The 12,989-nt window shown below is 39.4% G+C and overlaps 1 protein-coding gene across 3 annotated transcripts in view; it reads right to left on the bottom strand.

Annotated features, from left to right (window-relative positions):
- HECW1 (HECT, C2 and WW domain containing E3 ubiquitin protein ligase 1) overlaps positions 1 to 12,989 on the bottom strand; it is a 260,599-nt gene that overhangs the window by 72,271 nt on the left and 175,339 nt on the right. For all 3 annotated transcript variants that reach the window (XM_030944240.1, XM_030944239.1, XM_030944241.1), the window contains 2 exons: positions 2,533 to 2,675; positions 433 to 533 (listed from right to left, as the gene is read on the bottom strand). In XM_030944240.1, coding sequence (XP_030800100.1) covers positions 433 to 533; positions 2,533 to 2,675 — 244 coding nt within the window. The remainder of the gene's footprint in view (positions 1 to 432; positions 534 to 2,532; positions 2,676 to 12,989) is intronic.

The following is a 12,989-nucleotide window of genomic DNA, read 5'->3' as shown; positions in this document are numbered from 1 at the left end:
TTGAGAAATTTTCTAATCATCTTTGCTATTACATTCTCCATTTTTACTTTTGAAGTGCTCAAATGCAGATGACTACAAATAGCACCCCATAAAACGCTTTCACTAGGTCAGGTGATAGAGAAGCAGATGAGAGAGAGACTTCAGTTTTCCACTCTCTTCTCTCCCAGTGATATGGTGGAGTATTTGGAACAGTCAATAACAGGGTTATATGAGACACCAGTAGCTCTGTCCTAAGGGGAAAGAGGGAAGAAATTGTCACTCACGATGCATCCTGTGATGCAGGACTTTATGCACCTCCCTTTGCTCGTGACTGTACCTAAAGTCCCAGAACAGCCAGGAATTAATGCAGATTTCTAAAGAGAAAGAATGCAAACAAACAAACAAAAAAATTCTAGAAATCTAGATAAATGATGGGTTAAGACTGAGAATTACCTGGATGGATGGAAGAAGTTATCTCAAATCGGAACTGCAGCTGGCCACTGACATGATCTGTAGGAAGCCTGCGACCCAGAGTGTAGCTTACAACCCTGTCCCTGAAAGAAAACAAATATTGTCACAATAGACTATAACCTATCCTATGTCTACTGTGCATAGATACATCTGCTGTGTCCTACAAAAATCCATAATAAAATACATAAAGGCTATTCATCCCAGCCATGAGGGCATGTTGACTTGCATACAAGAGAACAAATGGCAGAGGAGAGGACAATGTCTTCAATTACAATGGAACAGTAAGTGAGTAAGACAGGCTGCTGGGACACACAAGCACATATGTATAAATATAGAGAGAATGGTGGGAATGAAACTTCTGCAGTATGGGTATGAAAATAGCGACATGGGAAGCAAACAACTCCCACTTCAGCTATTGTAACAAGAATTTGCTTCCCTGAAGGTCTGACCATCTACCTTTTCATAGAACCTCACATTTCTGTATTTTCATCCCTTCGCCATGTCTGCAAAATTCAGCTTTCCTGTTCTTGTTTACAAAACCCTGTGCAGGCCAGTCCCCGCACACCACCTTCTCTCTCTAGACTGGCTGAGTGACTGCTCTTCATCTCTTTCCACCCCTCTTACCTCTATGAAGCTGAAATATCAGGAGAACACCTTCCTGACAAGGTTGATCAATGACTCCATTCTGTTCTGGTGCAGGTCCCTCCCTTTGCCACACTTCATCCACCCCTCAGAACAGAATGAAACTATAGAAGAGATTAACTTCCCAGCTGCCCACAATGAGGCTGAATCAATCTCTGCAAAGCATATCTTGAGTGTAACGGGTTCACTAAATAGTAATACTTAAACATCTTTTGAAAGAAACATAGTTCACTTCCAGTTGAGCCAAATATACTTGCTAGCATAGTTTCACATGCATCAGAAACTCATACAATGAGACAACCTCGAGATTTGCGTTACCACCTCTTTGAACTTGTGTGCATACTTCTCACTGAGCTTGCCTGAGATTTAAATGCCACTATGGTGGCATTAAAGCTGAGCCAGATCTAGTGCAGGTTGGAGGCACTGCTCTTGGCAAAGTATATCCTTAGATAGACAGTGTTTACAACAAGGAAGTAAAATAGGAAGTTATAATCAGAAGATGATGAGAAATCTCATACAGAGGAAAGCCAGTGATACCAGTTAGAGAGTTCTACCTTCCCCAAGCTGTTCTTATCCATCTGGTTTCTAAAAAGCTACTCTATCTTCTCTACTTGAGAAACAGGGAGGTAACTTAGTCCCTTCTGGTAGATTCAGCTGTCAATATCACAGCCAGTTTCTGAACCAGCTGTTCAAAAACACTTCCAACAAGCTCATCTTCCTGCTGCTCTGCTGAATTGAGATCCAATTATCAGAAATGCCTTCTTGGAAACTGCATTGCATATGCTTTCCTCAGAAGATGATTCTTTTTCTCCCTTGCTCTTCAAGGTCTGAACATTACAGGCTTAGAGACAGCTTCTTGGCTTTTTCTGATTACTATCCATCTTCCTTAAATTGGTTTGTGTTATTTTAGTAACATACACTTTCTCAGGACTTTCATGCAATGGGGAAGCAGGGCAGCGCTTGTGAGCTCAAGGTTGTTCCTTGGCAGCAGGGTAGGGTCAGAAAGCATTAGTTACAACATGCCACGTACATATTTTTATAATATTTCCCCTTTCCAGAAATTTAAAAGAGAAGAAACAGATCTGGCATGTTTTTAGCCCATAGGTAATTCTCTGAAACATGAAAACAGCCTGCTGATAACATTAAAAGAATATTCAAATTGAAAATATTGCACTCTCCAAATTCGCAGCCATGATACACAAAAAACATTTTCTTTCCTAAATGCCAGCTCTCACTTTTCAAAATGCCATGCAAACGGTTATAGAGGGAATTCTGTCTGGCCCATAGTCCTATAAAGTCTAATTAAAACCAACACCGTATTTGAGACAAGTGTCAGTTTAATAACTTCCCCTCAACATCATTATATCACAATAATGGTATATCACCAGGGACTTCAGAACAGCAACGCACTCGTTAAACAATGTAAGCAGCAACATTTACCCTATGGCATGTCTTTCCAAGAGGCGCTGAACCGGCATGGAGAGCTTTCCCAGAAAACGCTTGATGATCGGTCGGCTCTTTGCAAATTTGTCTTTAACTTCTATTTCCAGGACATCCGTGGGCAGGGAGACAAAGCTGAATTGCTGAAATAAAAGAAGGGCACAGAACAATAAGCTGGTGGCTGGGCCACAGCAACACAGAGTACTACAGCTGAGAGGAACACCTCAGCACAGAGATGTGAGGATCTAGTGAGGTGAATGATACATGATCGCTCTTTTCAGATAGATTGTTTTGAAATACCTCCTTTTCTATTCATCTATGCCCCAGCTTAAAAAGGAAGAACTCTGAAAACTCTATTTGTCTGGATCAGTCTCCTACCCCGATTCACACCACAGTCTCACAAAGAGCTCAACCAGAAGGAAAGCCACAGCACAGGCTATTTTCACAAACAATAATGAGATAAACAGGAACAGCGCCATCTAAAACTGCTCCTGTCACCAAGTACATTGAAAGGTGTTGACTGCTGTCTCAACTGGTCTGGTCATAAGAACATCTATTTGTCACTAATGTTTCAGTAAGCTTTTAGAGACTGCGTGCATGCAAATCTGGGATAGGAACAAGGAGAATGATATTTTAGGTTACAGGAACAAGCATGAGAGCATTAGGGCACCTGGAGTTGTCTAGATGTCCCAAAGGTCAATTTAAAAATAGTAGTGAGGAGGAAATATATTTGGTAACTTGGCTTTGCTTTCTCCTAGACTAGCTAAATTCATTACAGGTGTGGAGCTGGTGACACGGGTCACAATAATTTTCCCAAACATCTGCTACTGCTAGAATATAATCAATCAAAAAAGCACATTTGTGCTGTGGTGCACAATAGCAGGAAAACTGTCAAACCACTGTTCACCTGAGAGGTCAGTATTGATCTGGAAGACAGCTTCTGTGCTAAGTGAATATTGAGATAGATGAAAGGATTTTTCTAGCTTTCCCCCTGCCAAACCCAATCTTCACAACAGAATCATTCTCTGGGTTACCAAGATCTGGAGTTATAGCCCTAAATCACTTGCTCTATTGAATCATGGTCTAATTCAGAGATGCTTAGTTTAAATGGCTTCAAGTGAAACTAACGTAAGTGGGATATTCTGTTAATCACGCCCTGCAAAAATGTAATTAATCAGAGAAGTACAATTCAAACGAGCTAAAGTGTTATTTTATTCTTGTTTTCTTCTACATCTTTGCAACAGGCTACCAATTAAGATAAATGCACCAAACAGGAGAACCTGAATTCCCCATGTATAACACAAAGTTGCCTTAAAAAATAAGTTGTCTTACTATGACTGTTTCACCTGCTAACAACCTTGAGTAACTACCAGTCCATGACACTTGAAAGCAGAAGAGGGGAATTAACTTTAAAATGAATTATTGTAACATAGAGCAATTTGCCATTTGATGAATTCTCCTTTTTTGTGCTGCTGACTCCTATATTGTAAGTATAGTCTCTGTGGGGTGGAGCACACACACACATACAGGTACGGAGAGAACTGTCCACAAGTGAAAAGCAAAATGTAGGTTTAATGATCTGAATCTCCTGAGGTCAATAATATATTGTCTTGTGGTGCAACTCTGAAGGAAATCAGAATCTGCATGGAAATTTATTTTCATAGTATCATATGGAACTAAGCCTGATAGCTCCTTCCTTGCACAGGACACATATTGACCTTTTCCAGAGTAATAATCAGCACCTGAGCAGAGAGTGTGGCCCCCAAGAAGCAAGATGTATTGGAATCAGCCAAAGAAGAAGTCCCATTTCCCTTGAACAGCTGTGCCTCAAGACATACAAACACCAGGATATTCCATAAAAAGTGTAAAATCCAATTGTGCTCATATTCCATCACCTGCCAAACTGTTGCATTTTGGTATACCAAGACTGCCCTGGGACCAGGCCCTGGCCCATGATCACAGCTCCCAAATGTTTTCTCTAGAAGGATGTTCTCACTCATAAAACCAGCACCATTTTGGAAACACAGTTAAGCCTTTAAGACCAGAAGTGTCCTGTGGCAGAGCTCAAAGGCTTTGCCACTTGGAGGCAACTGCAGTTTGAGATCAAAAGTGAACTCACTGAAATGGGTTTGGACACAGCTTTAACTATGATAATTTTACAGTTTTCCTTATCTAAGTTGCTCCTGCGTGCATCTAGTTTAATTCTTATCTGGCAAGATTTTTCTAAGGCAATCTCTGACTGCAGGTGCCTCAGGCTCATGCCATCCACACTGAAAATCCAAAAGGAATCCTTGTTTGTAGAACAAATGGGCTTCTAGCCCTCTGAAAAAACAGATCACAGTGAAACACCTTGGTTTGAGAACTCAAAGACTTACAAATCCATTTTCAAAAATCACCAATCACTTTTGAAAATATGTTTCTTGTGACATTTAATGATTGGAACGTAATATTTGGATGTGGAAGCAAATCACCATCAAATCCTAGTTTCCCTCTGGTCCTTCACCATCTTTTCTGACAAGTGCCAGATCCTGTACCTTAGCCACAAAATACTTTTTTGTGTAAGTACTGATTGTACTTACACTGTTCAAAGCCTTGGCCTACTATCCTGCTTGGCCTCTACTATTCTGTCTGTCTGGAAGAGAAAGAACTCTGTGTTTCATGGTCTAATCCAACTTAACTAACCTAAAGTACTAATATATTACTGATGGAATAAATTAAATCATCTCTTTGCCTAATATTTGCTAATTATCACACAGTGGCCAGTTTGTGAAAATGAAAGCATAAGCTTCACATCTAAGTTAAAAAAAAAACCAAACCCAAAATCCTAAACAAAGGAAAACAAAACAACCCCACCATACCCCCAAGCCCCCCAAACCCCAAACAACCAACCAAACAAAAAGACACTAATTATAAATTCCGCAGTACCCTTGGGTTAACACTCAGGGGTGTTGTGATTATTAATTCATCCCAAGGAGGGGTAAAAAAGGAGGCTGCAAAATTTTTATCTCTGCTTACAACAGAGATAAAAATCAACTGTCTTCAGGAGGAGGGAAGTTTGATGAAGCTTCTAGCACATACTCAGAAACTTCACCATTGATAACCAAAAGAGCTGCATTTTAAGAACAAGTCTGCTGACATTTTTTATGTTACTATTACAATTTTTAATGTAAGTCTTCTGTTATTTGGAACTTTTCTTATTCTTAAAACAGTGTCAGAAGTTCAGCTTTCATGTTTAAAAAATATAATAATCATAGTTGCAGAGAAAATGTAAGAATACAAAAACTATAGCTTAATAAGCCCAAGAATAGTATTTTTAAAATACTTCTGATTTTTTTGACAGTCATTACCTGAAGCCAGATTCTTTTATCTTTTTTATCTGGCATTGACTACTGGGTATTTTCTTTTGCAATCTAAACCAGCAATCTTTACTCTGGATGTTTTCACGGGGGCCACAGCTCAATTTATGGGCTTGTTCATTGGTTGTTTTTATTCTTCCTCACCAAAGTTTAAGTCCTTTGAATCACAACTACTAGTGCAAACCCTGCAAGACTGGTCAAGAATTTCATGGAACCTGCTGGAATACAAAGTCACTAACCTAAATTTTAAACTGAGAGTAACTGTAGAAGAGTATACTGAAGTTTACATAAATGGGCTTCTTTTTTTCCACAGTCAAAAAACAAAGTGAAAGTATAATTTCCAGCAGTTTTTTAAATTCTAATGTCATGACTTGTTCCAAAGCTTTAGCCTCTCCAGCTGTTCAGAGGTCCACCAAACTTGACAATGGCTTCATGGAAGTGGTTTGTGACTCTATCTGAGCCTTTCTTTTACTCAAATAGAAAAAATCTCAAAGGCAGTAATGGATTTCAACAAAGGTGGTAACTTATCTACCAGAATAGCTACAGTTTCAAGTCCAGAGCCCAAGAAGAAAACTTTGTCTAATGACTGACTGATTAGGTGCTTGTTTGGATAATAGCAGACAACAGGACAGCTGTAAAAAACAATTCACAGCAATTTATTTAAGTGATTATAAGAACTTGAAGTTTTCACTTGATCCACAACCAAAATTAAAGTAAAATGCATTATATGAAATGTAGGGAACAAAACTCTTGCAAGTAATGGGCAGACCACAAATTTATATATGATGTACAGCAGTCAGTGGATAAGCAGGTAACAAATAAGAAGTTAAATCTCTGTTCACTGATTAGCCCAAGCCAGTAAGTACCAGTGCATTGCCCTGTTTATTTTTACAGCCAACTTGCTGCAAAATCTCAAATTCTTTTAATTTGAGATGACACACGACAGAGCAGACTCCACAAAGGAGACAGCAGACTGCCTCAGCAGAGGGCCTGGCCCTAGAAACAGCTTCTGACCCCACCTTGTCAATGTGGTATCTGATCCTTACCAGCTAGGGATGCAAGAGCTCTCCTTTATAGGAAAGATGAGGAGGGCCTCCACTGAAAGGATGAGGTACTGAACCAGCTGCCCTTGCATTTGGAAGAATCCCAGATTGAAAACCCCCATGAGTTAGAGGTTTTGGAAAAGAGTACAGACCCTCCAGAGGGGAAAACCTTTTTAACTTCCTCTAGAAAAGTATTAGGACTGTTAGAAGAAATGGCTGTCTGTCAGGTGTCTGAAAGTCTGAACAAGGAATGATTGACAATCCCTGGTGTACTGGGGAAAAATAGCACTTGTGAGCTGCAGAAAGGAGGCCTTGGAGAGGCTGATGTTTCCTAACCTCTGGAACGCCTTGGCCATGTCTGCATTAGGAAGATTTATGGTACAATGTGAGTGGGTCTGGAGAGCAAAGCAGCTGGTGCTCTGCACCTAACACATCCAGACGTGTTGCAAGGGTTTTACCATGAAGTGACTCCAGGCTGGTGCCCTGGATTGAGTTCACTCCCATTTATTGTCTGAAAAGTGCTTGGTGCACTCCTGGAGCACATCTGGTCACTTCCCTTCTGCTGAGAGTAATTGAGTTCATGCACTTCTGGAAGTGCACTGACAAGCAGTGTCTTTAGTGGGGAGAGCAGGAGATTTGCTTTGAAATGGATCTCTCGTATGGAACACAAATACTATTATAGACAGACCCAGAGAATTGTTACAAACCATGATCAATAGAACAAGTTAGTGTGTGTATTATTTTCCCAATGTCTTCTTCAATTATTTCCTTTTTAGGGTGCGATTGCATCTCTCTGGAATTATGATGTCTAGGAGGAAACAGACTTGCTCTAGATGCAAAGTCATTACATCTCTCTACTTTCCCCACTTCTTCAGCCATTTGTCAATGCCTGTCCCACTTGCTACAGTGGCAAGAGATGCAATGATGCTTTGTTCCTATGCATTTAATGCAAAGAGGGAGTAGAGGACAGTAGAGAGATCGTTTTAATTCCTCACTAACAGAAGAGCTACAGCATTATTGCACAACTTATTACACACTGAGAGAGAGAATCTGTACCAGGCTCATCCTTAAAATGCTCCTGCCAATGGAAAAGCTTTAGCTGATATTTTCTCAGGCATCAAAAATCAATAAGGTATAATTAATTATTTCCACAGAAATACAAAAATGCAGGGAGAGTAAAGAGCAAAAGTGGCATGATAAAGAAAATCACAGCAACATATTGACATGTTAACTCTTCTTGGGTTAAGTAGTGTATCATCAATTTTGGCTCTGGTCATTAATAAGTCATTAGGATTCTCCTTTCATTTACACAGATTTTACACAGCTGCCTCCAGGAGATTCACTCTCACAGTGAGTGAATCAGAATCAGACATCAGGATCGAAGCTACCTAGAATCAGCTGAGACTTTGATACTCTCACACCATCTCAATGATCTAAATGTATATCTGATTTTACGTTACTGCTGGCATCTTCAAGCACGATCTGTAAACGCTGTAGTAAACACCACTGAAAGAGTTTCAGACAGTAACCTACTTTTCAGTGCCTAGTTGCTTCCAGGCTCAGCAATGGTTTTACAGACACAGATGATTATTTTAATTAATGTGAACAGATCTTGAGGGGACCTTAATGCATGACATATAAGGTAAAGAACAAAGGCCCATGCTAATGCTGACCTGGCAGAATGCATCTGTATCCATTTATAAGAGAATAGAACAACTTCCAGACCTTGGAATAGTTTTCATAGAGAGCCAGCAACTGGTGGTGATTCATTTCCATGTTTTATTTTTACCAAACTTGTTTGCATCTCTGAATACAGACGGATCCCAGTGACTCAATAGCACTATCAAGGAAATTGCTGAAATTAACAGGGCACGTCCATCAGCACCAATCAGACAAGTTATGGGTGAGCCAAATTCTTTTAAAACAGTCAGTATAATAATTGGTAGACAGTATAATAAAGTCAGTATAATAAAGATAGATAAATTAATACACTGGTGACAGAAAGAATTGGGCTCTTGATTTGGAGTTGAATAAGCAATAAAATTAAAAATAAAATTTATTTCTGATATCCTTCATGTACAGGGATGATACAAGCAGAAGTAAATCTTAAAAGGCTGTGAATTACATTTGATGGATGAAGATAAATTTATTCTTTCAGCTGAATATTTCATTAGTGGGTTTTGTTTTAAATACTCCAATGAAACAATTAGTCTTACTGCACATGCCACTTTCTGTCTGTATTACTCTGTTCTTCATTCAAAAACCTCCTCTACATGTCATTATTTTCCCATACAACACTACTTTGCACCAACAGCTGGATAAGCTCATCAAGAATTCCAGTTTCTTAAGCTTTCTACAGTAATCCTTAGTGACAAGACAAAATACTGCAGAGTCAGTAGTGCCAAGGACAGAGCTCCACTGCTGCTGTGGGTGGGGACATGCCTATTCCTACTATGAGAGACTGCTGGAACACAGCGGTGACTGCAGGGGGACAAATCCAATGCAGTTCTTTATTATTATGGCATGGCACAATTGTTGAGGGTTTTTTCCCCTAACATAAAAGGGATTCACATAAATGCACATGTTGATGTTCTAAATTCTGATTCATTCCTTTCTACTGAACTCCTTCCAAGTCAGATAGGGCCTTCAGAAAATTGGCTTTCTGGATTTCTCCCTCAGATTCATCTCAAAATTGTCTACAAATTTATTAGCACAGCAAAGACTGAAAATATCTGAAGACTCTCATCATCACTAGTATACAAAGCTAGCAAGACTAATAGTCTTCTAGATGCAGAAGTTACAAGTAAAATGCAGTTCTAGAAGAATAACATCCTAAAAAAAACTCTAGATGATTTTTCACACCACAACCCATTCCTGAAGAAGCTGAAGTTGTCTTGGGCTTTCACACTTCAATCATCAACAGATATTAAAATCAGTAGCTGTAAAGCTACAGCTTGTCTGTGTAGTCAAACAATGTTTTACTCTTTACCTGGACATGTGTGCAGAAATGTTAGACAGGGAAGCTACCACCCACAAGGCTTCACTCAGTCCTGATGACACTTTTGGTGAAACTCATACTAAATTCAGGATCTAGATTTGACTTCACCTGTATATTGTTTTCATGCTTAGGTGTGAAGGCCTCCAAGTTTCTACAGCATATTCTTTTGTATTTGGCAGTAAGGAGTTCAGTCAGTGTGATGTTTCTGCGGCTTTTATTTTGGTCTTCTGTTGAAATTATGGAATGGTGCTGTGAGACCATGGTAGGGCTGACAGCATTCTAGTGTTCTGAATATTAGATCAAAATCAGACCAAGCACAACCCACTTTAGTTTAAATTTATACTGTTGATTCAAATATATTAAAACGTCTTCTTCAATGGTTTTACTCTGCTCTGGAAAGAATCAGCTTTGCTCAAGTATCCCCTGCTTGTATGACTCTAGGTTTGTGCTACATCAGGTAGCACCCATTTTATCAGCCAACATAAAGCGTCTAGAGAGGAAGAGAGCTAACATAAACCCCTTACTGCCTGATCTGGCTACTTTGGCAAATGTTTTTCAGTCCCAGAACTGCTGGGTGGTCTGTCACATACCAGTTCAGCATTCAGGATCACAGAATCATTGCCCAAGTTATAACTCTGCATTAAGTAAAGCAGTCACACACCAGCACTCAGAGAGTCAGTTGCATCTTGGCATTCCTGAAGGCAGCATCCAAACTCAGTGCTTCTATCACTGATGATGGCGTGCACTACAGAAGCCACCTTCCACTGGTGTTCAAGCCCCTGGGTGCTTCCTTCTTCTGATTTTGCATTGGTAATCTCAAGAGACAGCTTACGTGAGAAATTATTCAAGTGCAATATTTTTGAAAGGTTGTGAGTTATCTGAGGTGCAAAGAGCATGAAAATCCTGTACATCTGTGTATCAGATCTGACATACTAACTGCTACTTGTTAAGCACTCTTGCTCTCTGCTTATTCACATCAATTAATTCACTAGTGAAATGTGGCTGTCCTCAGAGTGATAAGGCAGCCATTCCAAACACTCTTTTGTCTCAAAAATATTTTAATAGTGTTTGTAAAAGCTGAGGCAAAGAAACAAGGAGTGAAACTGCAGGAAGCTGAGATTGTTTTTAACCTAGTAGTGGACTCCCATTTTAGGGCAATCTACTCCTCCAGAGTTAGATTACTGGAGTTGAAATTCAATGTGTTATTTAACAGATGACACTCCTACTACTTTAAATACGCTGAGCGGTTGCATCAGCCAATTTTTACAGTCATCTCATCGGCCATTCCTCAGAGCTCTCCTTCCACTCACCAGTAAATAAAACAAGAATTGAGGAAACAGTCTGCTCAAGCTGCCATAGTTAAGAAGGAAATACCATAAATATATCTAAGGTAAAGTCCAGAAACCTTAAGTACTTTATCTGCCAAACCATAGAATTTTTTGCTATCCAGTTGGAGGTATGTGTACTACTTTTTAAACCACTTTGCTTTGTTCCTGCGATCTACTACTTGTCTGAACTGTATATCACTTCACTGATTTCTGAAAAATGAAATCTTTTTAAATGAGCTGTTTCCAAACCATATGACAGCACACACATTGTTTCAATATGAAACAGTATGGAAGTATTGTTATTATTTTTCATGTGTCATTAGTATCATCACTTTTCTACTATCTATATTAGAAGATAAGCATCCACCCTTCTCAATTCCACTACATATACACAAGAGTTGGGAAATGGGCACTTCCTTCTGAGATTTTCTTTGCATTTTATCTCCAACGAGCATGATAGGACTATTCACCTTTTGTGCTTTTGCAGCTGTCTGGGCTGGCAGGGCAATATCTGCCTAATCTGGGACTCTAGAGTCAAGCTGTCCAGTGCCATGTGGTTTCCAGGCACTCACTTATTTAACATTACAGATGTTTCTGAAGAGCATGTGGAAACATACAGAAACATGTTCAAAATGATGTCTCTCTATCAGGAGAAGTCACCACCTTGAGCTTTAACTTGTCTCAGCGAACAATTCTCAGTGTGAGGCCTCTTTCACCTTTACGGTGAGCCCTGCTGCAAGTGTCAAATTGTCACTTGCTACTCCTTATCTGTAATAAATTTCCATTTCCTTATGTCTCCTTGTACAAAGTACTGCAAATCAGAGCAATGGAAGAATAGCTTTAAGTCAGGATAACTTGTGCTGAACAGCATTTGAACAGCCTATGAAGTGAAGATGATCATCAATATTACATGAGACAGATGAAAATTTGCCTGAGGTACCAGGGTGCTCCCAGCATGTTTGTATAATGCAGGTGGTTACTATACAAACAGAACAGCCTGGTAAGTATATGAGGAAGAATACCAGAATTAATTAATATAAGTAAATCAGTCATTTTTTAGTCTGTAGGACTTTTAGTGCTGAAGCCCTTGAAAACTGAATTGACTCTTTCTGAATTTGCTCAAGGATAATCAAGAACATATAGAAAGATCCTAGTCTGCAGATATTTCAATAATTTTATTTCCCTATTCCAGATTTTTTCAAGTTTAGCATCCAATACAAATCAGATAGGTCATTCAATTGAAAAAAAAAGAACATTTGCCTTCTATTCACATGGAGTGATAGAGAATCTAAGAAAAGAATAATCCTTCTGAAATAATACATCGCTAAAATTTGTTTTTGCAAAAACAACTTGTGACTGATACTCTTAATGAAATGGCTACAAGTCCTCAGTATTTTGTCACTTCATATATTCACATCCATGAGTGAAAAGGGTGGACAGAAGAATGGCTACCACCATGATTCAGCAACAGTTTTCAGTCTTCCTTCTCCCCTTGTCCCATGAAGGTTGCAGAAAATCAGGCCTATGGTCTTCTGTATAGCAGAAACCAATGCAGCATTTCAGTAACAAAACAAGGAGTTCAGACAGGCTGATTGCACAGACTGCAGCACAAATGCATGCAGTTAAACATCCCAATATCAGCTGAGGAGAAGGCAGAAGGAGAACATGCTGAACCATGGCTTGGCTGTTTTACACTCCCTTGCCCCTCACAGGCTAACAACAGAAAGGGAGA

Source organism: Camarhynchus parvulus, chromosome 2 (assembly GCF_901933205.1).
Source record: "Camarhynchus parvulus chromosome 2, STF_HiC, whole genome shotgun sequence".
NCBI lineage: Eukaryota > Metazoa > Chordata > Aves > Passeriformes > Thraupidae > Camarhynchus > Camarhynchus parvulus.
The sequence above is the reverse complement of the archived record's forward strand: the minus strand, read 5'-3'. Positions and strand labels throughout refer to the sequence as shown.